The sequence below is a fragment of the Trichosurus vulpecula genome, chromosome 4 (assembly GCF_011100635.1).
Source record: "Trichosurus vulpecula isolate mTriVul1 chromosome 4, mTriVul1.pri, whole genome shotgun sequence".
Lineage (NCBI taxonomy): Eukaryota > Metazoa > Chordata > Mammalia > Diprotodontia > Phalangeridae > Trichosurus > Trichosurus vulpecula.
This window is the reverse complement of record NC_050576.1, coordinates 45,359,818-45,386,127: the sequence shown is the minus strand read 5'-3', so window position 1 is coordinate 45,386,127 and position 26,310 is coordinate 45,359,818. Positions and strand designations below refer to the sequence as shown.

The 26,310-nt window shown below is 40.7% G+C and overlaps 1 protein-coding gene across 1 annotated transcript in view; it reads right to left on the bottom strand.

The window, feature by feature from the left end:
* LPAR3 (lysophosphatidic acid receptor 3) overlaps positions 1 to 24,847 on the bottom strand; it is an 83,265-nt gene extending 58,418 nt beyond the window's left edge. The window contains exon 1 of the mRNA XM_036758227.1: positions 24,103 to 24,847. Within this exon, the coding sequence (XP_036614122.1) occupies positions 24,103 to 24,838 (736 nt within the window). The 5' untranslated portion in view covers positions 24,839 to 24,847. The remainder of the gene's footprint in view (positions 1 to 24,102) is intronic.
* Positions 24,848 to 26,310: the final 1,463 nt, after the last annotated feature.

Below are 26,310 nucleotides of genomic sequence, written 5' to 3'. Positions count from 1 at the left end.
GTTTTAAAGAGAGCTCAGAGAAACTTAGAATTGTAGAATATTATGAGTTGGAAGGGATGGTCCCAGACGTCATCTGGTCCAGCCCCTTCATTTTATAGATAAGGACAGTGATGCTCAGAGCAGGGAAGAAAGGACTTTGCAGCTTTTAAGCCTCCTCTGGTGCAAAGGAACCACCAGTCTTAACTCTTCTCTCCATCTTGGAAAGAAAGATGCTCGTTTAGATCAAGAAGCCAATGATTTAGAGTAAGCAGAATTTAATTTTAGGAAAATGTTCTACCTCACCACTGTGTTTCTTCTGTGATGATTTAGCAGAGTTTAATTACCTAGGTAAATTAGAAGCCAAGTCACCTAAAAGGAATTGGAAATAGACTAGGCTTTGTAAGCTCTTTTAAAAAAAAATAGGAATTGTTTTTTTCTGACAATATAAAAAAACCATCTGCAAACCTTGAAGTTTCCATTTTGATCAGGAAAAGTAGAAGTTTTGCAATTAATTTGGCATTGTATCAGAAAATGTGCTCATTTGCAAAGGAGAGATTAGGTGGAGTGAAGGAAACCAGTTCTGAGGACAGGCTTGGGATATGATTGGGAAAAATAAAGCTGTGAGGGACAGAAGTAGGGAAGGCAAATGAAATATTAAATCAGAATATGGAAAGTGAAGTCTGAGGAGGTTTGGGGATCACTGACATAAGAGGAATATGGGAAGGTTTAAAAAACCTATAAATTAGCAAGCCCAATTGGGCTACACATCCATTAGAATTAGTTTTGGAGATTTTTCATGATCTCTGAGTTTTAGTTTACCAATTTGGATAATCTTGTGGATGTGAAAAAAATAGCTGGAATCATAGAGCAGGATTTAAAACTGATAGTATTCTATCCAATTACAATTATAAACTGGAAAATATGGAAAATTTGTAGCATGGAATTATTGGACTTACAGTACACTAAAATTCTGTCCTTGAGGGACCATTAGAAAGGTATATTCTAATTTTTATGTGGAAATTTTTTGTTCAGTTGTTTTTCAGTTGCGTCTGACTCTTTGTGACCCCATTTGGAGTTTTCTTGGCAAAGATATTGGGGTAGTTTGCCATTTCTTTCTCCAGCTCATTTTATAGATGAGGAAAACAAGGGAAACAGGGTTAAGTGACTTGCCCAGGGTCACACAGCAAGCAAGTATCCTAGGCCAGATTTGAACTCAGGAAGATAAGTCTTCTTTACTCCAGGGACAGCATTCTATCCGCTGTACCACTTAACTGTCAAGGTAGAGAATATACACACTCATAATTTCATTGCTATGTAACAGAGGTCATACTTGCAATTTGCACATTTCAGAATAACCTCATGGACCCCAAAAGAAGGAAATGAGAATGCAAGGCTGCCATGTTAATATTTGGCAGCATACTTACTGAAAGGAGCAGGTCTTATAATTTGAAGTGCTGGCAATAAATGACCCTTAGGAAAGCTCAGATTTTGTACGGTACCATGGAACTGTAGGATGATCAAATCTGTCCTGAACAAAATTGTAATGCTACCTTATTTAAAGTGAGATGTGTTTTTCCTATTAGGAAAATTTTGATATTTGACCCTCTTGTAAGTAAATCAGACCTTGATGGAAAATATACTTAAAATCTGGCACTAAGGAGATATGTTTAGAGACTGTGAAAGTGAAAATTATAAATATAACTAGATCAAAAATCACTATTTTAGTCTCTGAATGCAACCTGTATAGAATGCCAAAATTGACAGATGAATGAAATGATTTTCCATTAAGATAATTTTGAAAATGTGTTCAACTGAATTGATGTTATTTAACTGGCCAATAAGTTTTGTCTCATCTTTTAAGTCCATCCTATCATTTACATTATTATCACTTCTAATTTTTTCTTGCATTGTGAACTTTGGGAAATTATGGCATAAGAAATGCTTTTAATAGGATGGTACAACAACATCATTAGAAAATTAACTACTCTTTTGATCTGAATGCTGTGAAATTATGAATTTGAATTATCACTTACCGAAGACTTGCTGTGGTATATTTTGACAAAAATGAATAATAATTCATTAGTAATAGCAATTTGAATAATAAAATAAGTACCAATGATTCAATAAAAATGAATACTTAGTGTTGGGAAAAAGCACAAAAAAGACCTAGTAAATTCTCATCTATAAAGTTTGGGGGGTATTTGCCAGGTCTAGCCTTAGCAAGGTCATAAAACTTAAGCAATATAAAATATAAAAATAAAGGTTTTTGCAAATTCTACCCTGAGACTAGAAGCAATTTGAATCATTGTCTTACAGAGGTAGTAAGTCCTTCCCCACAAATATGCGCAGCCTAAAGTGGGGAACAACCTGTTTTCTATTTATGTGATGAATTATCTAACCACTAATTTTCAAAATTATGAAACTGCATTTGGAACAGTATGTATCATAGTTACATCTTTGAACCAATATAGTTTAAAAGGATGTTGTTTTTAGAGATTACCTAAATACCTTAATATATCCAAGCTAACAGTGGCCAGTAGTTTGTTTTTTTTTTTTTGGCGGGGGGAGGTATATTCATTCACCTTATGTATAAAACTCCAGAATGTAAATGTTTCCTGATTTCTTATTAATTGATTTTTACACCAGACTGTGTTTAAACTAGGGAAGTAAAATGATGACTGAATGTGATTGGCTTTCAAATGTTTCATTCAACTTTCAGGTGAGTTACAGGTGGCTTAATTGGATATTCTCCTTATAGCTCTGGTGTTTATAAGGTTAATTCCAAAAAGTTTGACCTGGCTTTCACCAGATGAACTAATTACTGAAAGACCAATGTGATTAGATTTTGTAAGGCCCTACTAAATTATACTATGTCTTATTGCTATCAGATTTAAGTAATGATTACCTAGGAAACCTCCATAAGTGACGTGGAACCTGGAAAGTTAATCTGGTAGAAGGAATCCCCCTACAAATATGCCCTAGAAACAAAGTCCATTCCAGGTACTGTTAACAGCTAGCATCCCAGTTAAAGACACTGATATGCTGATTCAGGGATACGTGTCTCTGAGTTTGAGTGGACCAAACTGGATAATTTGTGTACAGTGGTCAAGGATAGACACTTTTGACACAGAATTTCTAAGGAAAAATGTTTCCCAGAAGCAGATGACTTCATGACATAGACATCTAAACCCAAGACAACAAAATAAGAAATCTACTGTTTAAGAGGACATTAAATATGCCACAAAGACTGGGACATCTGAGGTTCATTAAGGAAGTTAAACCCTGTATCTTATGATACAAATGATTATTGAATTAATTTTGTTTTATTGTGATATTCAATGCTTCTCAATACTTGTATCTGCCTATGGAAATGCCTGCCAGAAAATTTATATAAAGGTATCCCAAAAAGAAAATGATAGGCTTTACAAGAATGTGTTTGGAGATGGACATATGTGATCTTCAACCAAATGGGAGAATCACACATACCAAAAGAATTTCTGGCTCATGATTCTTACTGCCACTGTGATAAAGAGGAAAGAGGTGATAGGAAAGAATCTTGGTCTCAGTCTTCTTGATAAGAAGACACTGCCCCAGTCTCTAGTTTGAGTTTCCAGACATTGTTCCTGGAAACCCGAAGGTCATAACTCAGGCAGAATCAGGGCTGGAAAAGAAATCATGGCTCTTGTTTTGACACGCTGGCAGGTATCTTTATCTTCTCCCTTCTGTTACTTGTTTCCAGACATGTCTACCCTTATCTTCCCTGCCTGCTTTCTGTAAAATTCCATTTTTCTATGCTGCTTATTGATTCACATTTTATATAAGGTTGCCTACTGCCTACAAACATGCCCATATCTCCCTCATCCTGAAAAAAAAAAAACCCTCACTTGATCCTTCCACTCTGCTGACTACCAGCCCATGTTCCTTTGCCCTTTGTGGACAAACTTCTCAAAAAGGGCATTTGCCTCCACTTTGTCTCCTCTCCCTATTTTCTTAACCCCTTTACAATCTGGTTTCTGACCTTATCATTCCACTGAATCTGTTCTCTCCAGAGTTACCAATGACTTCTCAGTTGCCAAATCCAATGTCTTTTTCTCAATTCTCATTCTCCTCAACTTCTCTGCAGCCTTTGGCTTTATTGATCATCCTCTCCTCCCTGATACATTTTTTTCTCTCTAGGCTTTTGAGATACCACCATCTCCTTGTTCTCATCCTACCTATCTGACTACTCCTTCTTAGTCTCTTTTGCTGGATCCTCATTCAGATCACTGGAGGTGTCCTTCAAGGATCTGTCCTGGGTTTTTTTTCTCTTCTACCTCTGTACTATTTCACTTGGTGATCTTCCCCAGCTCCCACAGATTTAATTGTCATCTCTATGTTGATGATTCTCAGGTTAACCTATCCTGCCCCAATCTCTCTGCCGAGATCCAGTTTGTCATCTCCAAAGGCCTTTCAGACATCCCAAGCTAGATGTCTAGTAGATATCTTAAAGTAAACACATCCAAAACAGAACTCATCTTTTTCCCCCAAACTTTACCCCACCCCCACCTTCCCTATTACTGTAGTAGGCAATGTCATCTTTCAAGTCCCTCAGGCTCAAAACCGAGTAGTCATCCTGGACTCCTCACTATCTCTCACCCTACATATCCAATCTGTTGAAAAGGCCTATCAAGTTCACCTTTGCAACACCTCTCAAAAACACCCCATTCTCTCCTCTGACACTACTGCCCCTCTAGCACAGACTCTCTTCTCCTCATGCCTAGACTGTGGCAATAGCCTGCTAGTGGGTCAGCCTGCCTCAAGTTTCTCCCCCACTCCAATCCAACCTCCATTCAGTCACCAAAGAGATTTTCCTAAAGTGCAAGTCTGATCACGTCACCCCTCTAATCAATAAACTCCAGTGGCTTCCTATCATTCCCAGGACCTAATACAAAATCCTCTGTTTAACATATAAATACTTTAATAACCTTGCCCTGTCCTACCTTCCTGGTCTTCTTACTTCCTATCATGTACTATTCAATTCAGTAGTGCTGGCCTTCTGCTGTTTCACAAACAAGACATTCCATATCTCATCTCCAGGCATTTTCTCTGATTGTACCCCATACCTAGAACATTCTCCCTCCTCAACTCCATCTACTGACTTCCCTGGCTTCCTTCAAGCCCCAGCTAACATCTCCTCTTATAGAAAGCCTTTCCCAACCCTTCTTAATTCTAGTGCCTTCCCTCTGTTAATTGAGCTTGGATTTAGCTTGTTGGTATACATTTGTGTACATGTTGTCTCCTCCATTATATTGCAAGGTCCTTGAGAGCAGGAGCTGTCTTTTGCCTCTTTTTTTTTTTATCCCCAGAGCTTACCTAGAACAGCGACTGGCACATAGTAGGTACTTAATAAATGTTGATTGATCAGTTGATCAATCAAACCTTTTGTTCTGGGCTCTCTCACTTTTTTTTCCATAAAGAAGGGTCTATGCTCTGAGAATAAATAAACTCTGCAGATAACTATCTCTGGGTCATTGATTCAGTGATTGACAGTAGCAACTAATCAATTGGACCCTCAGATAATTTTTATCTCAAGTGGCATAGAAGAGAATGAAAAGGGTGGTTAGGGCCATCAGTAGAACAAAAATCATAAATAATTCTAAAATGGCCTGGCCTCCTGTAATCAGATATTTAGTTCTTATCAATACTGCTACTTTCCCCCCTCCTCAAACTCCCTCCTCCTCAGTTTCCCCTCAGCAAGTGAAAGAGAAAGCCTGGGTAAACAGTGTCCTTGGGGGGGGGGGGCAGCAAGAAGGAGATAAGTACACTTTTTGCACTTAGTCATAAACATCTTGTCCTGGAGAGAAATGCCTCCTTCCCCCAGAAAGCTGCTATCTCAGGAATTAAACAGTGTCTCAAACAAAGGACCTCCTTCTTCTATGAGCTGCTTCAAGACAAATGGACTCAATGCTATTGTACTAAATGTACCAAATCTCCTGGCTTGGACAGATTGGCAAGGAGAGAGATGAATCAAGCATTCTTTGTCTGATAAGGCTATCAGTACTAGCAGCCACTAGAGTTTGCTAGCTTGCTCTCAAGTCTTTCGGATGGCTGAGCTCACAGCCCACACTCCCCGCTTTTAAACATCTTAAGTGCTATTTGATTATTAAGGACTCTACGGAAGCAAGCACAGTTTGTACCAAGCCCAAGAAAGCCTGATCCTTAAGAGTGCCAGGGTCTTGGGCTGGTTTCCATAGCACCCAGTAGCCAAGCTCAAACATTTTCTGAGTTTTCTGACCGGCACCTAAGGACAAGTGTGGTGTAGGAGGCAAAGGGCTGAATTTGGAGTCCAGGGGCCTACGGTTCAAATCATGGCTGTTTCTGCTGCTTGCTCTCTGTATGAGCTTGGGCAAGACAAAGGGTAAATCATTTCCTCTCTCTGGATCTTAGCTATAAAAACAAAGGGATGAACTTCTGGTAGATCTGTGAATCAGTCTGGCCATTATGGAAAACAATTTGGAACTATACCCAAAAGCACTCAACTGTCCATACCAGCTGACCCATGATAACACTACTAAGCCTATACTCCAAATAGATCAAAGAAAGAAGTAAAGAACCCATACATACAAAATATATTTAGAGCCACTCTTTGTAGTGGCAACTGGAAACTAAGGGGGCAACTAACAACTGAGGGAATAGATGAACAAATTAAATCTAATGGAATATTATCACGCCATGAAAAAAAAACAACAAAATGGTTAAAATAAAAAAGATGGTTTCAAAGAAAACTAGGAAGATCAGATGAACTGAGTAGAAGCAGGAAAACAATGTATCCATTAATAACACTGTAAGGACAACTCTGAAAGATTGAAGATCTCTGAGGAGTGCAATGACCAAAAACTGCAGAGGACAGAGAGCAAGCTACCCCTCTCCTGATGGCAAGATGAAAGATACAAGATACAAAATGAGACGAATTGTTTGGATATGGCCAACACAAGATTTTGCTTTGCTTACTTACGTTTGTCACAAAGACAGTTTTTCTTTTTTTTCCTTTTCCAAAGTAGGTAGAGATGGAAGGGAGAGAAAATAAATGCTAGTTCATTGAAAAAAAAATAAAATTGGAAAAAAAAAGTGATCTCTTAATTGCCAAATCAAATGGCCTTTTCTCAGTCCTCATTCTTCTTGACCTCTCTGCAGCCTCTGACATTATCACTCTATTTTCCTTGATACTCTCTTTATCTAGGTTTTCACTTTCTCCTGGTTCTCCTCCTACCTGTTAGACTGCTTCTTCTCAGTCTATTTTGTTGGATCTTCATCCAGGTCATGCCCTCTAACTCCAGGTGTCTTGCAGAGTTCTTCTCTTCTCCCTCTAAACTATTTCACTTAGCGACCTCTTCAGCCCCCATGGATTTAATTATCATCTCTCTGGTAATGATCCTCAAACCCAACTATGAAGCCTTAACCTCTCTGCTGGACTTCAGTCTTGCAATTGCCTTTCAGCCATCTCAAACTGGATGTCCAATAGACATCTCAAACTTAACATGTCCAAACTGGAATCTTGCCCCCAAACTCTCCTCGATTCCAAACTTCCCTATTATTGTCAAAGGTGTCATCATCTTCCCAGTCTCCTAGGCTTGTGACACACTTCCTATATCCAGCCTGTTTCCAAGGCCCACTGATTTCACCTTTACATCACATCTAGAATATGCCCTTCTCCCTTCTGATACTTCAGCTACTCTGATGCAGACCTTCATCTCCTCTCACTTGGATCATTGCAACAGTCTACTGGTGGGTCTACCTGTTTCAAGCCTCTCCCCACTCCAATCTATCCTCCAGCCACCCAAATGATTTTCCTAAAGCACAGGTCTGATCTTGTCACACACACCCCCTACTCACTAAATTCCACCTCCAGAATCAAATACAAAATTGTCTTTTGAAGCATTCAAAGCTCTTCATGACCTACCCCACCTCCATCTTTCCAGTTTTCTTACACCTATTACCTTTCACATGCTCTTTAATCCAGTGACACTGGTCTCTTTGCTGTTCCACAAGCAAGACGCTGCCTCTCTCAGCTCTAGGCATTTTCTCTGGCTGTCTCCCACGCCTGGAATTCTCTGCTTCCTCATCTGTGCCTACTGATCTCCTTGGCTTCCCTAAGTCTCATCTAAAACCCCATCTTCTACAGGAAGCCTTTCCAAATTCTACTGCCTTTCCTCTATTAAATACTTCCCATTCATCCTGTATATAGATTGTTTGTATATATTTGTTGTTTCCTCCATTAGGTCACTAGCTTCGTTGGGGCAGGGACTGTCTCTTGTCTCCTTTTAACATCCCCAGAGCTTATTTAGCGCAGTGTCTGGAACACCTTGGGCACTTAATAAATGCTTATTGACTGACTGATTGACTAGATGTCCCCCAGAGTCTATTCTGAGTCTAAACCAATGATTCTATGATCTTGCCATTTGGACTGGGCACTTGTTATCAGCATGAGATGCAGCAAGGTATATCTAAGTCAGAAAGAGCAAGGCTCAGATTCTGCTTCTGATACGTGCTACCTGCATAATTCTGGACAAGTCACAACCTTTCAGTACCCCTGAGGCAACTCCAGCTGGCTGTAAGTTAATCTTTGGTCCAGGCACCCTTCCTTCCTCCACCCTCATCCCACAGCTTCTCCTCCACCAAACAAGTCATCCATGAAGGAAGTGTCTTTACTTAGACAGTCAACAAACACTCATTAAGCACCTGCTATGTGTAAAGCACTGATCAACTAATTTTACTGGTAGAGTCCTTGGCCAATGTCAACGGAGTGGATTTCCACACAGAATAAATCACTTAACCTCCCAATTTTCCCTTTCCTGAAACTCATCACAACAATCATAGAACCAGAGATTGTTGTGGTTGGCAAGGACCTCAAAAACCACCCAGTCCAATTTGCACCCTGAGCAAGAACTTCATCTGGCACATCCCAGGTCTTGCCTACCTACCCAACCCCCTGGGGAGGAATGCAGAATTAAAGCTACAGGTTCTTGTTTGTTGCTGCTGATTGAATGGTTCTTTATAGAAGCCTGTGGGTAAATTCAGCATTATAGTTCTTTTCCTTGGTAGACAATGAACCTGATAAAAAGATGCCACATGCATCCACCTTATAACTGGCATTTCCATCATAATAGATGTTATTTTTCACAGTAGGACTTATTCATGCCAGGGCCCCTCCAAGTCCCAATGTCTTGGGATGAAGAGGCCCCAATCAGACACCCAGAGGGCAGATTTTCTTTCTGTTTGTAAGGCTATAAATAGGACTCACTCCCCCAGTGTGGAGTGTTTTTTGAGGGCAGGAGCGATTTCATTTTTTTTTGTCTCTGTAGCCCCAGCACTGAGTATGGTGCTTTGAGTTTGACATCTATGAGCACTACACCATACTGGCTCTTTCCACATCAAATTTTTGATAGTGATTAAGGTATTTCACTGAAGAGCCAATCACTCATCCAGGTCTCCACAATAATATTACACCAGAGAAAAGGGAAATGGTCATACAATCATAGTTTGAGAGCTAGAAGCGATGTTCAATTCCTTCTAGTCCAGATTCCTCATCGTACAGAAGAGCAAAATAAAGGCCAGAGAAGTGAGGTGACCCAAGGTCATATGGGCAGTAAATGAGAGAGGCAGAATTTCAACTCAGGTCCTATAACTCAAAATTCAATTATCTTTTCCCTTATCCCACTGGTCCACAGACATTGTTGTCCCGTGATCATCAAAGATGAGTCTAATGTTGAGGGACAGGCCTATCTAGGATGGTCACTTCCATATCAATTGATGGATACAGGTCATTCTCTCTAGTGGAGGAGTGGCCAAGACTATAGCAAGAACTCATCTGCAGAGTTCTGAAGACTTAAGGAAGGGGGGTATCCTATCTTTAGAGAGGCCACTAAAGCCACCATATGCCAGCCATTCAAAGACCAGATTAGTTATGTTCTGAAAAGTTCATCACCAAGATGACCACAGAGCTCTTTCTCCTCTCTCTTCTCCTCCCTCCTCCCCCTAGCTATAGCAAATGTAGACATTTAGACAATGTAGACAAGTAGGAGAGAAACGGATCTGTGTTGATGGAAGAAGTACCCTCACCAGGGCAGATGAAACTGAGGCTCTTTCAAATACTAAAGTATAATTTCTTATAAAGAAAGTGCTACTGATATGTTTGTATATTTTTATGGCCCCATTATTCTATGCTAATGCTACTGCATAAGCGGCCAGTGTCTTTACTTGTGATGTTTTATTCCTAAGTGCTCCAAGAGTGAATTGAATTATTAATGCAGAGACTATCTATCACTAAGAGGATTCATTAAAAGGATTTCAGGGGAAATGGGGTAATTTATTGGACTGGCAATGAAATGCAGAGTCTTTCTCCCTAGATTAGATCATTGATGCTAGTCTGGCTCGAGTCCCTGGTATTTAAGACTTGACAGCTTTGTTGGATGGCCTGCGCAAAGGAAGTTTGGTCAGCTTCTTTGGGGCCAGGTATCCACTCCACAATTTGGCACCAACTTTCCTTTTCAGCCTTATGTCATACCACTCGCCTTCACGACCTCTATGTGCCTGTCAAATTGAATGGCTAGCTATTCCCTGAACTCAAACTTCCCACTCTCATCTCCGTGCCTTCACTCAGGCTTGTCTCCAGTGCCTGAAAATGGCATCCCTTCCTCAGTTGTCCCTCTCAGAATCCTTATTTCTCCAATCCTCAATTCAGGCATAACCTCTTCAGTGAAGGCTTCATTAAAACCTCTCTCACTCTCTGGTGCCATATTCATCTATGTGCATTAGAGAGACTGTGGTGAAATGCATCAGGTCTGCTGCATTTGAAAGTCAAGAAGACCCAGGTTGGAATCCCTCTTCAGACATATCATCTAGGTGAACCTGGGCAAGTCAGTTATTCTCCATCTGCCTTAAGTGCCTCATCTGTAAAATGAGGATAATAACAGTAGCCACCTTACAAGGTCATTGTAAGGATCTAATGAGATAATCTAAGAGTACATGGTTAACCATAAAGCACTATGGGTGGATGGATAGAAAGAAGGAAAGATGGAAAGAAAGATGGAAGGCTGGAAGGATGGATGGATGGATGGATAGATGGATGGATAGAAGGATAGATGGATCGATAGATGGATCGATGGATGGATAGATGGATCGATGGATGGATAGATGGATAAATGAACAGATATAGAGATAGACATGTAGACAGAGATAGACTGATATAGATAGATGTGGATTAATAGATAAACATAGTTAGATCTATAGATATAGCTAGATACAAAGATAAATTTAGAGATAGAAATAGAAGATAGAATTTGGAGGAATGGTAGGGATAGATTGACAGAGAGATGAGCTATGTTGTATCTCTCTACCTCCCCCTCCCCGACCAGAATGTAAACTCCTAGAAGGCAGTGCCTATTTTTGTTTTAACCCCCTTATCCCCAGTTCATGGCACATAGGGTTAGGAATAGGAACTGAACCTATGATTTCATGGGAATTCTTGAAATTGAAATTTCCTCTACCAATGCAGGTCAGAACCTTTACTGCAATTCATTGTTTTAGAGTCTCCTTGAGCACAGAGAAATTAAGTTGCCTGCCCAGGGTCACATAGCCAGGATATATCAAGGGCTGGATTTGAACTCAGATCTACCTAGCTGCAAGGCTGGCTTTCCATATACTACACTAGAGCTGCCTCACACTATGGCACACCATAGGCACTCTGTCAAACTGAAATTAACTGAATTAAGAAGAAATGAACTGAATTGTCCACATTGGCCCTGATTCCAATTCCAATGGCTCTGTCTGTGGCTCCACGACCTGCCCTAGCTGGTATGAATTGGGGTGGGATAAGGGAAGCTGGAGGAGCATGATTCATTAATATTCCCTGTGTGTGTTGAAGGCATTAGTTTTTCTGTTTCAGGTCTCTTCTGAAAAAGAAGCCTGGCAAACCATGTCCTTGCAGAGAGGAAAGGGCTTCTAAGGATAACTCCTCAGTCCCAGAGCAGGTGGAACAGACAGCTGGGTTGGTGGATCGATCAATCTATTAATCAATAAAGCATTTATTAAGCACCAAAGAGCCAAGTGTTCACTGGCCCCAGAGCATCAGTTACATTAGCTCTTGCATCAGTGCCAGTGAGCTGGTAGCCAGGAGAAGTCCACAGAGGGCTATAAGTTTCAAAGAGGAGGGAACGAGTTTTCTTGGGTAATTGGAGGGTTAGAGGAGAGAAGAAATCCGTGCTAGGCCATTTTGATATAGTGAAAAGAGCACTGACTCTGGAATCAGAAGACCTGGGTTAAAGTCCTGCCTCTAATCCTTAATATGATCACTTAACCTACTTGGGTCTCAGGTAACAAGAGTAAGGGAGTAGAACTAGGTGGCCTCCGGGTCTCTTACAGCTTTAGATCTAGGATCCTATAAGGATGGCCACTTGAGGTCCAGGGAATGGGACCCAGTCTGAATCTTCAGCAACTTAAGCCATATAGTCTCCAGAGAACATGGAATCCAGGTATAACTCAGGAGCTTCTTTCAATACTTTCTCAAACTATTACCACTGCTCCCTTCCCCACTATGAATCTACAGTTAAACAGTTCAGCTCCATGCTATCGTATCTCTCATCATATTACTGTCCATGACCTGCCAAACCCTACCTTGAGATGCCTCCCAACATCCCCCTCCCTCCGTACCCACTCACATGCTACAGTCTTCCTCTAGAACAAGTCTAAAAGAAGTCACAAAAACCAACTGGGCTGGCTACGAAATCATATTGCTAACTTCAACTAGGCCCTCATATGAAAATCAGTCCTTTTATTCCTCCCCAGTCCATTTCCTGCTACTCCAAACCTTCCCTTCTCCTCAAACCTTCCAATCTCTCTCCCCTTCCACCCTCCCAACTGTTGACCTCACCTCTTACTTTAATGAGAAAAATAGAGGTCATTCACCATGAGCTCCCTCTTCTCTTTTTTTCCTTCATCTCCAAAAGTGGAGGATGTGATCTTTCACTCTCTCATAACAATGTGTCCCTTCTCTTTACCAAGGCCAACCCCTCTATCTATGTCCTTGATCCCATCAGTTCTTATCTTCTCCAAAAGATTGCCTCCTCTCTCTCTCTCTCTCTCTCTCTCTCTCTCTCTCTCTCTCTCTCTCTCTCTTTCTCTCTCTCTCTCTCACACACACACACACACACACACTCCAATCTTCAGTCTCAGGGAGTTGTCTAACAAGAGTCAAACAACCAGCATGGGTCAAAGAAAGGGAAATTGACACTAAAAGTATCTAGTTCTAGCATTCTTAACCATTTTTGTGTTCTAAAGTCCTAAAAATTCCTTCTCAGAATAATGGATTTAAATGCATAAAATAAAATACAGTAGATTACAAAGGAAATCAATGGGGTTGAAACAGTTACCAAAATATTTTCCATGTACATTGGACCAGGATAAACTATTAAGATGTCTTTGTTTCTTAGCTAAACCCTTCCTATGTGTCTATATAATCCTTAGTAGGAAAATTTAAAAAAAAAATTTTTTTTTAAATAAACTAAAGAGATAGGAGCTGCTTTTCAGGGAATAGAGTGAAGGTGAAAGCTTGTAACCCTTCTAGCAGACAAAGCTGAATCCAATTGAATTCAATTCATCCACCATTTATGAGGGACCGATCGTGGACAGCTAGATGGCGCAGTGGAGAGTACCAGGCCTGGAGTCAGGAAGACTCATCTTCCTGAGTTCAAATCTGGCCTCAGACGCTTACTGCCCATTAGACTCTGAGCCCCTATTTGCCTCAGTTTCTTATCTATAAAATGAACTGGAGAGTATCTTTGCTAAGAAAACTCTAAAACACTTTGGATTGAGCTCAGGGGCTTTTATTCTTTTTATATTTTGCTTATATATTGTTTCTCCCATTTGCGTGAGAGCTTCTCAAAACCAAGAACTGTCTTTCACCTTTTTTTTTTTTGTATCCTCAGTGCTTAGCACAGTGCTTGGCACATAGTTGGTGCTTAACAAATGTATATTGACTGAATGCCCTAGCACAATGCCTGGCACATAGTAGATACTTAAATACTTATTGACTGGATGACCTAGCACAATGCCTGGCACATTGTGGTGGTGAGCCAAATCCTACATTTCTCAGTGGAAAAACAGTGGAGCTCTCAGGGATTGAGGCCTTTAGCACGAAAGTGGCTAATAACATTCCCAGGGATCAAATAAGGCTAAAGTAGAAACTTTTCTTGAATACAGAGTGGAGCTCTTCAGATTCACTGGAGGAAGGGCAGCATGACGCAGTTATGCAGAGAATATTCATGCAGGGAACAGAAGACATCAGAGCCTCATACTTAAAAAACACTCAACAGCCCTGAGGACACATGGAAGTTGCTGCAAGCAAGCAAGGAGGTTCTACAGCCTCACAAAAACAAGTATCCCCTAATCAGACTGAAGTGAAAATGTTGGCTCTGTTATTGATTAGTCCAAGATCACACAACTGCTTAGTCTCTCTGGGACTCAGTTTCCTCATTTGTAAAATAACTGATGATGTATCTGTTTCACAGGATCATTGAGAGGATCAAATGTAATAGTGAATGCTAAAATGTTTGTGGAAATTTGGGGCACCCATGTTATTAATTAGAGGTAATGTGGAGTACTAGCTAGAGAGCTGGCTGTGGGGCCAGCAATTGACACATATTGGCTGTGTGACCCTGGGCAAGTCACTATTCCCCGAGACCCCACCAAACAACCCCCTAAGACAGGGGTAGGGAGCCTTCAGCCTCCAGGTGATATGTGGCCTTCTAGGTCCTCAAGTACAGCCCTTTGACTGAATCTGAACTTCACAGAACAAATCTCCTTAATAAAAGGATTTATTCTGTGAAACTTGGACTCAGTGAAAAGGCAGGATCCAAGGAACTAGAAGGTCACATGTGGCCTGGAGGCTGAAGGCTCCCAACCCCAGGTAGGTAATGTTATACAGGTAATTGGGTCAGAGTAAAATTTGAACCCAAGGCCTCTGCTCCAGGGCCAGCAATCTTTCCTTACTACCCCACAAAGAGAGAATCAAGATTAAGCCGGGTGGGGAGACAGGAGAAAGAAGATTCTAACTCCTTTATTGTTTTTAATCACTTTAAGTCCTGAAAGTCTATAAAGTAAGTGTCTCTTTTTAAAATATTTCACTTTTAAGATAATAAGCCTTTACTCTAAAAGGGTAGGTGGGAAGAGACAGAGAGGGCAAATGAAGTGGTTTTGTTTTTTTCTTTAACCCACAGGCCATAAATCTGTTCAACCCTTTTTTCCTTTAACATTTCAGAATAGAAACGTGTCCCGCCCATTTCAGGTATGGAAACAAGAGACCTCCCTAGAAGCATGTTCACAGTTGTTTTACAGTAAGGAAGGCGTTTCCACTTTGATCAAGTTGTGTGTTTTGTGACTTGATTTATTTAACTAAAGGCTATCAAAGTGCAAGCCTCTTCATGACGAGTGAACTGCCCTTTGGAAGCAAAGATCAGGTGTTTGGTCTTGACTTTCAGACAAGGATATTCCCAGAATCACATGATGTCCAAGAAGGAAGAAACCTCAGAGGGTGCCTAGTCTAGACTGTCCTTTCATAGCATTTCCCTCTATGAGAGAATCAGAGAATTTCAGAGCTGGAAGGCACCTTGGAAGCCAACTCTAATCTCCACCATTAAAACATACCAAAAAGTGGTCATATACAGCCTTTGTCTGAAGACTTCTAATAAGGAGAAACCTGCTTCCTCCTGAGGCAGTCCCCATTTGTGGATGGCCAAGGGGCAACCCTGCAAAGTGGACAGAGTGGCCAGGCAGGGCAGTAAGCATCCACAATCTTTGCTACTAGGGAAGGCTGTTGGTGGATTACCTGAGTTCAGGAGTTCTGAGCTGCAGTGAGCTAAGCCAAATCAGTGCCACAGTAGGGAAAGTAGGAGACCTGAAGTCAAGAAGACTGGAGTTCAAATCCAGCTTCAGACACTTAATACCTGTGTGACCCTGGGAAATCTGTTTAAACTTCTTGAGCCTCGGTTTTGCTCTGAGGCTAATTTGAACTCAGGTATTCTTGACTCTAGGTCCAGAGCTCTATCTACTGTGCCACAGAGGTGCTTGTTATATAAATAAGGAAGACTGTAGATAGCCAGTGTGGGGATAAAATTTTGGCGCTTCAATACCAAGATCCTAGGGAACCCCAAAAGTGAAAGCGAATGAACACATCCTACTTATGGTTCAGAATGTGAGAAAGAATAAGAACCAGAAAGCATATGAACAGACAATTCTGTTTTTGCCTTTCTTTGTATCTCCAGCATTTAGCTCATAACAAAGTTAAAGCACCATTACTTTAGGAGACTCAAAAGCCAAACTCATCATTTCACTGATGAAGAAACCAAGGCCAGGGAAGTTAAGTGATCAGTCCAAGGTGTCACAGGCAGAAGGTAGGATTTGAACTCAAGTGTTTTGATACCAGGATTCTTTCCACTGTTTCTTGTCAAAAGGCATGAAAAAAGGGGACTTTTTTTTTTTAATAGAGGCTGAGATGTGGTCTATCCTTATCTTCCTGGGTAAGAAGATGGCAAAGGAAGTTCAGGTGCTGGGGACAGAAAGGGAAAAGGAAAGGCTTGTCTGGATGGTGATAGATGCCTCAGAATAGGCTCCTCCTCTTCAACACAGAACCCTGTGTCTTTCTGTGTGAAAAATCGGCCTCTTGTCCCAGCTGCAGCCAAATACTGAGAGGCCAATGTGGTTGACCATAGCACAATCTGTGAGGCATTCCCAATGAAATGTAAGCTCCTTGAGGGCAAGACTGGATAGTATTTTTAAACCCAGCAATTTGCACGGACCCAGGCTAGTGTCAGGACCTTAACAATTACTTTTTCCTCCCTTCATTCATACCACTCCAAGATGGCCATCCTCCTCATCTCCCTCCCTTTGGGGAACCTTGGACTCCACCCCTGATAGGTGACTTTTCAGGATTATCCTAGCCTGAAAAAGGCCTCCCAATCATAGGCCCCCCCCCGCCCCGCCCCAGATTTCCAGCTCCCTTCTCTCATTAAAATGTAAGCTCCTAGGAAGCAGGGACTCATCCCAGGTACTTGCTTACCACAGTGCCTAGAACATTCTAAGCGCTTGATAAAGGTTCTATCCACCTATTTATCTTGGGGTATTGTCTCCCAACTCTCACAGAGAGAGAGCTGCGTCAGCTACTCAGTCTGAAAAAGCCATAAGAGCCATACATTTGCATAATATGTATTCCACTAACACTATCACACTTGAACTTCACAACTCCACCCAGTGAGGTAAGTATTATCATCATTTCCATACTGTACAGGAGGAAACAAAAGCTAACAGTGACTTATGCTCCTAGAAAATGTAGGAGATGGGATCTGGCCTCAGGCCTCTCTTGACTCCATCCATGCTCAGTGATTCTGTCCGCGGAACTATCCCTTCACGATCTCACTTGGTGATCTCATTGGTTCCCATGGATTCAATTATTTTATGCTGTCTTTTCAATCAGAGTGTGGGCTCTTTTTAAGCATAGAGACCAAAGAATCTTCAAATTTTAAAGTTGTTAGGGACCCTGTTAGACCTGATTTATTCCATCCCCCAGATGGTTTATACTGTTTTTAATGCACCAAGCATCTACCACATTACTGTACTCATGTTCCCACTCAATAAGCACCGGTTGTTGATTGATTATTTCATTCCTAATGAAGTTGTGTCCCACGGTTCATGAAGAGTGCCTATGACATATTTATTAAGAGGTAAATCGTACAAAGGTTATGCAAAACTTTCATTTGGGTATTGAAGTCATATGGGAACAAAATAAGTTTAAAAACAAAAAAACTTTTAAAATTTCAAACAAAATCAGTTCATCCTCATGAACTATCTAAGACCTCATCGTTCAACTGAAACTTCCCTCACCTAGGTTACCAAGAATCTTAATTACCGAATCATCAAATCTAATGGCCTTTTCTCTTCTTGACCTCTATGAAGACAAAGAGATTGTCAGGATGAAAAAATGCTAGTCACCTCCAGAGAGATGAATGATGAACTCCGAGTGCAAACTGAAGTATAGTTTTCTTACTTTATTTTTTTCTTCCTTTTAAAAATAAATGGCTAATGTAGAGATATGTTTTGCATGCCTTGACATATATAATTAATATCATATTGCTTGTCTTCTTGGTAGTAAGGGAGTGGTGAAAGGGAGGGAGAGAATTTGGAACTCAAAATTTTAAAAAGAAAAGAACATTTTCAATAAATAAAAAATAATTTAAAAATATGTAAAGTACTAGCATGTAAAGCCCTTATGGCTTGACCCCTCTTACCTATCTAGTCTACTTTCCTCCTCTCCACACAATCTAGGATTCAGCTTTTCTTTGCATGCCACATGGCATTTTATCTTCTAAATCTCTGCCTTTTTTGCTACTCAATTCTTGACCTCTCCTTGGCTTTTGTTTACTAATTTACTAATTACTAATTTACTAATTTGATTTACTATTTACTATTTATTTACTAATATGATTTACTATTTACTAATATGATTAATCAGTCAACCCAGAAGCATTTCTTAAGTGCTAACTTTGTGGCATTGTGTTAAGTGCTGGGCATACAAATAAAAAAGCAAACAACAGACCTTGCCCTCAAAGAATTGACAATCTAATTTGTAAGACAGCGTCTAGAAATCAGAACATACAAAATAAATGGGGAATTGAATGTGAGCTTTTCTGCCCTCCTTTATATCCCCAGTGTTTTGCATGGGGGAGATGCTCTGGAACTTTCCCAGTCACCAAAGGAGTGAAGCAGGGCTCCCATGCTTTTTTATCATGATGTTTTCAGTGATGTGATGTTGTCGGACAAGGACAAAAACAGTATCAAGGCCAGCTACCAAACTATGGCAAATTACGTAACTTGAAAAAGCTACAAGCCAAATGCTTAGCAATGTACCTAGCATATTTCAGAGACTTGTTGACTGACAGGAAACCCATGAGAATTTTGTTTTCCTAAGATGGCACCAAATAACTAGAAGAAGACCCCCCCCACCCCCCCCACCCCCACACACACACATTGGTTAGACTACTTGTGTTGGAGGACACAAACAAAAGTTGCACAGGATGGATGGGTCGAATCTGCCGGGCTAAAGAGAATGCTCATGTTGATAAGATCACAGCACCCCTGGAATATATTAGCATATTGTGCTAGGTATGTTGTTGTTAGTAAATTTAAACACATTTTATTCAATCGATCAAGGCGTGGCCTTCTACTCCTATCTACCACCAGCCGGAAACTATGGGTCTTGAATATTTTGACAATCCTGGACATTTTGTGTTGGCGGCTTCCCCAGTAACACATCATGCATGACATATTTTACTTCCCACCCACTCTCTTTAATTGCCTGGAGTAGAAACATCGAGTTTGGAAGCTGGAAAGAATAGAAGAAATCATCTTGTTCGGCTGCCTCATTTTACAGATGAAGAAACTGAGCCTTAAGGTCACACAGCTCATTAGTGAGAGCACTGGGAATAGAATCCAGGTCTAATTTCTAGTCATCTAAGTTTGATCTTACAATACAGAGGGAAACAATAAAGAGAAACTAGCTGATTTGATGAGTTCAAATTAACAAGCCCAGACAAACTGTATCCCAGGGTACTGAAAGAAGGGGCAGATATGATTGCTGAGTCACTGTCTGTGATCTTTGAAAGGTCAGAGAATGGGAAAGGTACCAAGGGAAGAGAGAAGGGCAAATGCTATCCTGACTTTTTCAAAAAAAGAATCACAGAATCCTGATTTAGAATTGGAAGGGCCATTAGAGGTCACCCAGTCTGATCTTTTCATTTTAAAAGTGACGAAATTGAGGCCCAGAAAACTTATGTGATTTGCCCAAAATCACACATATGAGCAACAGAAGGATCTGAACCCAAGACTTCTCACTCTAGAGTTAGTGTTTGTTCTACTATGTCATGCAGTAGAGTCTAAAAATGGTAAAATCATTAAAGTAAACTTGCTGCCTGGGAAAATTCTAGAATCTATTATTTAAGTGATGGTGAGCAAACATCTCAAAAAGGGAGTGATCATCAGAAGACCAACATGGCTTCACCAAGAACAGGTCATGCCAGGGCAGCTAGGTGGCACAGTGGATAGAGAACCAGCCCTGAAGTCACTAGGACCTGAGTTCAAATCTGGCCCCAGACACTTATTAGCTGTGTAACCCTGGGCAAGTCACTTAACCTTGTTTGCACCGCCCCCCCCCAAAAAAAAAAACAAGAACAACAGGTCATGCCAAGGATTCCTAGGCTAATCAAGAGGATTCCATAGTCAAATTTTACCTAGATTCAACAAAGTATTTCACAAAGTCTCAGATGCTAGCCTTCTGGTAAAGATGGAAAGACGCGGGCTAGTACCTAGAACACTTCCCTCTGCATTTCCGACTCCTTGATTCCTCAGCTTCCTTCAAGTATTAGCTAAAATCCTAGTAAACCTGCATAAAAGTATACATACCTGTACACACACACACACACACACACACACACACACTACGTATGTTGTTGTTCAATCATTTTCAGTTGTGTCTGACTCTATACATATATACACATACATATATACACACATACAGTATGTTTTATACACACACACACATACATATATATGTTTATACTGAGCTTAAAAATAAAAAAGCAAAAACAGTCCCTGCCTTCAAGGAGTTTATAATCTAATTTGCTTTTTTGCATTGCCAGCACCTAGCAGTCAGTCAACTAGCATTTATTATGCACCTACAATGTTCAAGGCACTGTACTAAGCACTAGTGATACAAAGGAAGGCAAAAGACAGTTCTTACTCTCAAGGAACTTTCAGTCTAATGGAGGAACAGTGCCTGGCACACTGTAGGCACTTAATAAATGCTTGTTGACTTGATTGGCTAATAATATCGCTTAGTGAAGGTATTTGGAACTGGCTGAATGGCCAAAATCCAAAGAAATGTCATTAATGGTTCCACAACAATATGGAAGGAGGTCTCTGGTGGAGCACCGTAGGGATCTGAGCTTGGGCCCATACCACTTTCCATTTTTTCAGTGATTTAGACAAAGGCATAGATGTCTTGCTCATAAAAGGCAGAGATGACTCAAAGCTGGGAGGGGAACTAACAAACTGGATGAAGGAGTCAGAATTCTGAAAGCTCTTCATAGGTTTCTCACTAGACCAAATACAATAAGACTATAAATGGTCTCTGAGATCCCTTCCAACTCTCAGTCTATGATCCCAACATGAAAGTAATAGTTTTACATGTAAAGTCTTACATTTTGGTTCAAAGAATCAACTTCCCAAGTATGAGAGAAGCATGACTTGAGAGTAGTTCATCTAGAAAAGAGCTGGAAGTTTTAGTAGACAGTAGATATAATAAGCCAAAAAGCCAACATGATCTTGGGCTACATGAAGAGGTGATTGTCTCTTTCCTGGTCCAACCACAGTTGGGACTGTGTTGAGTTCTGGGTAGTATATTTTAAGAAGGACATTGATAAGCTTGAAGGCATTCAGAAGAGAGTAACCAGGATGGTGAAGCTTATGGTATATAGGGTTTTATTAAAGGATCTGAAGAATGGTTGGCCTGAAGAGGAAAATGGTGCAATACAGTAGCTATATTCAAATATTTGAAGGGCTGTCATGTAAAAGTAGGATTAGACTTTTTTTCAGCTTGGTCCCAGAGAGTAGCACTAGGAGCCAAATGTCACATGGAAGCTTTTACGAGAGGACAGACTTCCTATAATTAGAGTTATTTCACAGGGGCATGGGCTTCCTTGGAAAGTGGAAGGGGAGGGGGGCACCCCTCAGTGGTGATCTTCAAACAAAGGCCTTGTGATCAATCACTCATTACAAAGCAGGTTTCAGCAGCCTACCATGGTAGACATTGGGTTGGACCGAACAAATGTGACAACTTGTTAAAAATAGGCATGTCACAAAATGTCCCTAAAATTTCATTTCTTCATCTATAAAATGGCAATCAATACCAATAATGTCTCCCTCGTTGTAAGACTCAAATGAGATGAAGTCTACAAGAACTTTGTAAACTACAAACACTACACAAATGTCAACGAATAATAGTTTGGCAAAGAATGTCTTTGTTCCCACAAAGTTTGGATTAGCCAGACATTGAGGCTGACAACACCTGCAATGATCCCATGGAGTTGGAAAAGGAGAGAGAAATCTGAATGAGCCAGATGACATGGATCCTCAATTCCATTTCCTCCATTCTTTCGTGACCCATCCTTTGTGAGATCTCTCTGTCCAACCACTAGAAAACTTCCTCTGTTCCTCCAAAAACCAGACTTCTCCCATCATCAACCAATTTTCCCCACTTCCTTCTACTTCCATCCCACAACTTCTCTACTCTCATTCACCAACTTTCTTGTTTATTCTGATCAGTCCCTTCCCCAATAAAACACACACCAAGTACTAGAGATCTTCTTGCCCCCTTCCCCAGATTCATTTAAATGAGAAATTGAGGATAGAGATGAGCTCTCCCCCACTGAGGAATTTTGGAATCTTTAATAAGCCTTTTAATTCCCTTATCTCTAACTCTCCTTTATGTTTAACCTATCTCTACTTCACTGAATATGATGAGGCTTAATAGAAAATAAATGGGATATTTGAAAACCAATCACCCCACAGCCAATGCTTCCTTGTCCATGGAGCTGTAATGAGGATGGGGCAACCAGGACTTTGTTCCAGGATGCCAAAATTCAGAGGATGCTGATAGTGTTTTTATACCTTCAGCCAGGTTTCAAGCTGTTCCCTCCTCCAACAGCCAGCAGTACTGCAACTTTCATCTTTCCCCACAAGGCTCCTCAAGTCCTGGGGCTCTCCTCTGAGATCTCTCTTATGTCTAGCCTATGGAACATTTTGCGATGCTTGTCTTTAGGTCCCAGAACTGATTATCTATGCTAGTTAGTGTCTAAAACCTACCAATCATCCCCAAACCTCACTTTTGAAACAAAATCTTCCATCTCCTTTAAGGATAAATCTTCTAAAATCATGGGAAAAAATAATTTTAATCTTATCTTCTTAATTTTTTCCTATCCATGTTCTGGTGACGTTTCTAATGGATAATGAGAAGCTCTAATGAGGAATAGCAATAGAGATCTTCCATATTCAATCCTTTTATTTTAAGGATGAGGAAACTGGCGTACCTGAGTTGAAGGGCCAGTTAATGACAGAATTGGGACTAGAGCCCAAGAATCTTAGCTTGAGCAAGGAAAAGAATAAAGGCCTGAATAAATCACCAAGTGCATCAGTATCTCCTAAATGTGCAGTGTTTTTACAACAATTATATCTTGAAGTCTCTGATTCCAAAATGATGCCAGCTGGATACCAAAGAAAACATCAATAGTAAACATTTATGTGTCACCTTAAGGTTGGCAAAGTGCTTTGTAATATTATCTCACTTTTATTCTCATGTGACAACCCTGGGATGTAGGTGCTATCATTATCCCTGTTTTACAGATGAAGGAACCAAGGCAGGCAGAAGTTAAGTGACTTGCCCACAGTAACTGGAGCTGGATTTGACCTGGGTTCTTCCTGACTCCAGGTCCAGTACTCTATGCATTGCACCACCTAGCTGCCTCTTAGCATTCCTTTTATGGCCTATATACCACTCTATACAATCCATGGGCTCTCCAGAATAAGGAAAACCTGGGTTCAAATCCAGCTTATTGGCTATATAACACTGGCAAGTCACTTAAGCTTTCTGAGTCCATTTCCTTGTCTGTAAAAGGGGTATAAAACGACTCATGATACCTGCTTCACAAGAGTTTTTGTAAGAATCAAATGAGAAAATGTATATAAAGCACTTTGAAAACCGTATAGTACTACTTAAATGTAAGTTATTATTAATGTCTTTGTAATATACTCCTTGGCCATTCTTGGCATCTGTAACCATTACCACCTTGAGAAGTGGCCTGTGTATTATGGAATATTAAGGTCCTGGGAAACAACAGAATAGATGCTTGTATGCACAAACCCATTTCTGTTACTTATGGGCAGAAAGTTCTTCAATTCTACAGTTGAGAGAGAAGTCTTCCATCACAGGACTCCCTATCCCAATAAGTTAGTCATGGCAGCCTTGCCTTCGGCCTGTTCTCTTACCTAAGAGAGTCATAACTGTCTTCATGAGCTTCATCGGTGTCCTCCGGCGGCTGATGGACCCACTCGTATGTGGAGACAAGACATTGGTTTTCCTCTTTACATACATGTAGATACGCAGGTACACCACCACCATGATGAAGAAGGCCACAAGGTTGGACACTGTCCAGAAAATGAGGTAGCTCCTGCTGTAAATGGGAGCCAAGGAGGAGCAAGTGGAGATATCACACAGGCAGTTCCAGCCAAGCGTGGGGACTGCCCCCATGAATATCGCGATAGCCCAGATGAGCAGGATCAGCAGGGTGACCCTCTTCTTGGTCAGATTGCTATGCACTCTCATTCTCATGATGGACATGTGCCTCTCCACTGCAATGACCAGCAGATTTGTTAGAGAGGCCGTCAAGCTGGTGTCCAGGAGCCCCTGGCGCAGAAACCAACGGTTGACGGTCAATGTTTTGGAGACAGGGCCAGTGTTGAACATGAGGAACACATAGGCGATGCCAGCAAAGAAGTCTGCAGCAGCGAGGTTAGCCAGCAAGTAGTAGAAGGGGAAATGAAACTTTCTGTTCTTGACCACAGCTGCGATGACCAGAGAATTAGAAATAAAGATAAACAGGCAGAAGAAGGTCCCAAAGCAGAGAACAATCACAAGCTTGGTCCCCGTCCATTCATCTGCCGTATCAGTGTTGCTCATGTTATAGAAAAAGTCCATACGTTTATCATAGTGGCACTCGTTCATTATGGAAGAGGGCTGGAAAGCCTAGGAAGGAAACAGAGCAAAAAAAAAAAATAGAATATATCAGTGTGGAAAAATGAATAAATGAACGAACAAATTAAAAAGCATTTATGAAACATCTTGTGCAAAGGAGGATACAAACAGAAAAGCAAGATCAGATTGTAAGCTCCTTGAAGGCAAGACTGTCTTTTGCCTCTTTTTGTATCCCTAGTGCTTAGCACAGTGCCTGGCACATAACAGGTGCTTAACAAATGTTTCTTGTTTGTTATTGATTGATTGAGGTAATCCCTGCTCTCAAGGAGCTCACATTCTAATAGGGAGAGAGCTCTATGTCAGCTGGAAAAGCCTAGTGGTCAGTCAGTTAAAAAATATTAAATGCCTACTTGTGTCAGGCAAAGGTCTACCTTGGCAATTTATGTGCCTTTGGATAGAGGGAGAGATACTAACCTTTTGTGATTCTGCTAAAAAGTGCAATGAATTAACTCAAGTTACAATGACTTTGAGCAGGAATTAAGGAGAGCTAAAGATTGCTGCAGATGGCATCTGCAGCCATGAAATTAAAAGATGCTCCTTGGAAGGAAAGCTATGGAAAATCTGGACAGCATACTAAAAAGCAGAGATACCACCTTGCCAACAAAGGTCTGGATAGTCAAAGATATGGTTCTTGCAGTAACAGCATGTGGCTGTGAGAATTGGATTGTAAGGAAAGCCAAACACTGTAGCATCGATGCTTTCGAATTGTGGTGCCAGAGAAGACTTTTAAGAGTTCCTTGGGCAGCAAGGAGATCAAATAAGTCAATACTTGAAGAATTAATTCAGACTATTCACTGGAAGGTCAAATTCTGAAGCTTAAATACTTTGACCACATAATGAGAAGATGAGACTCGTTGGAAAAAAAACCCTGATGTTGGGAAAGACTGAAGGCAAAAGGAAAAGGGGATGGCAGAAGATGAAATGGATAGATAGTGTCATGCAAACAATGAACATGAACTTGCACAGACTTCAGGAGATAGTGGAAGAGAGAAGGACCCAGAATGTTATAGTCCATGAGGTCACGGAGAATTAGACACATCGGAAGAACTAAACAACTTCCCAGAGTTGCTGAGTTCATGCAAATAAAGCATTTTAACCTATATAAATGTCAATTATTGTTACTCTACGAACTCCAATGGAAGAAGTACATCTCTAATTTTACATTTACTTTTAAACCTAGGTCTGTCCAGAATAGAAATACGTTAAGGCTTCACACGTCAGCAAGTCTTGAGAAATAAACAAGTTTTCTTTCAAATGTATCTTAGTATTTAAGTTGTGGTCCTTAGAATTTGTAATTACATGATGGAATAAAACCTCAATATTTTTCATTTCATTAATCTTCAAACCTAACTATCCCTAAAAGAAACAAAAACTCAACACCTTTGAAGGCATGTTTCAGTAAAAATGACCAGGAAGCCTTACAGTAGTGTCCGGTTACAGAG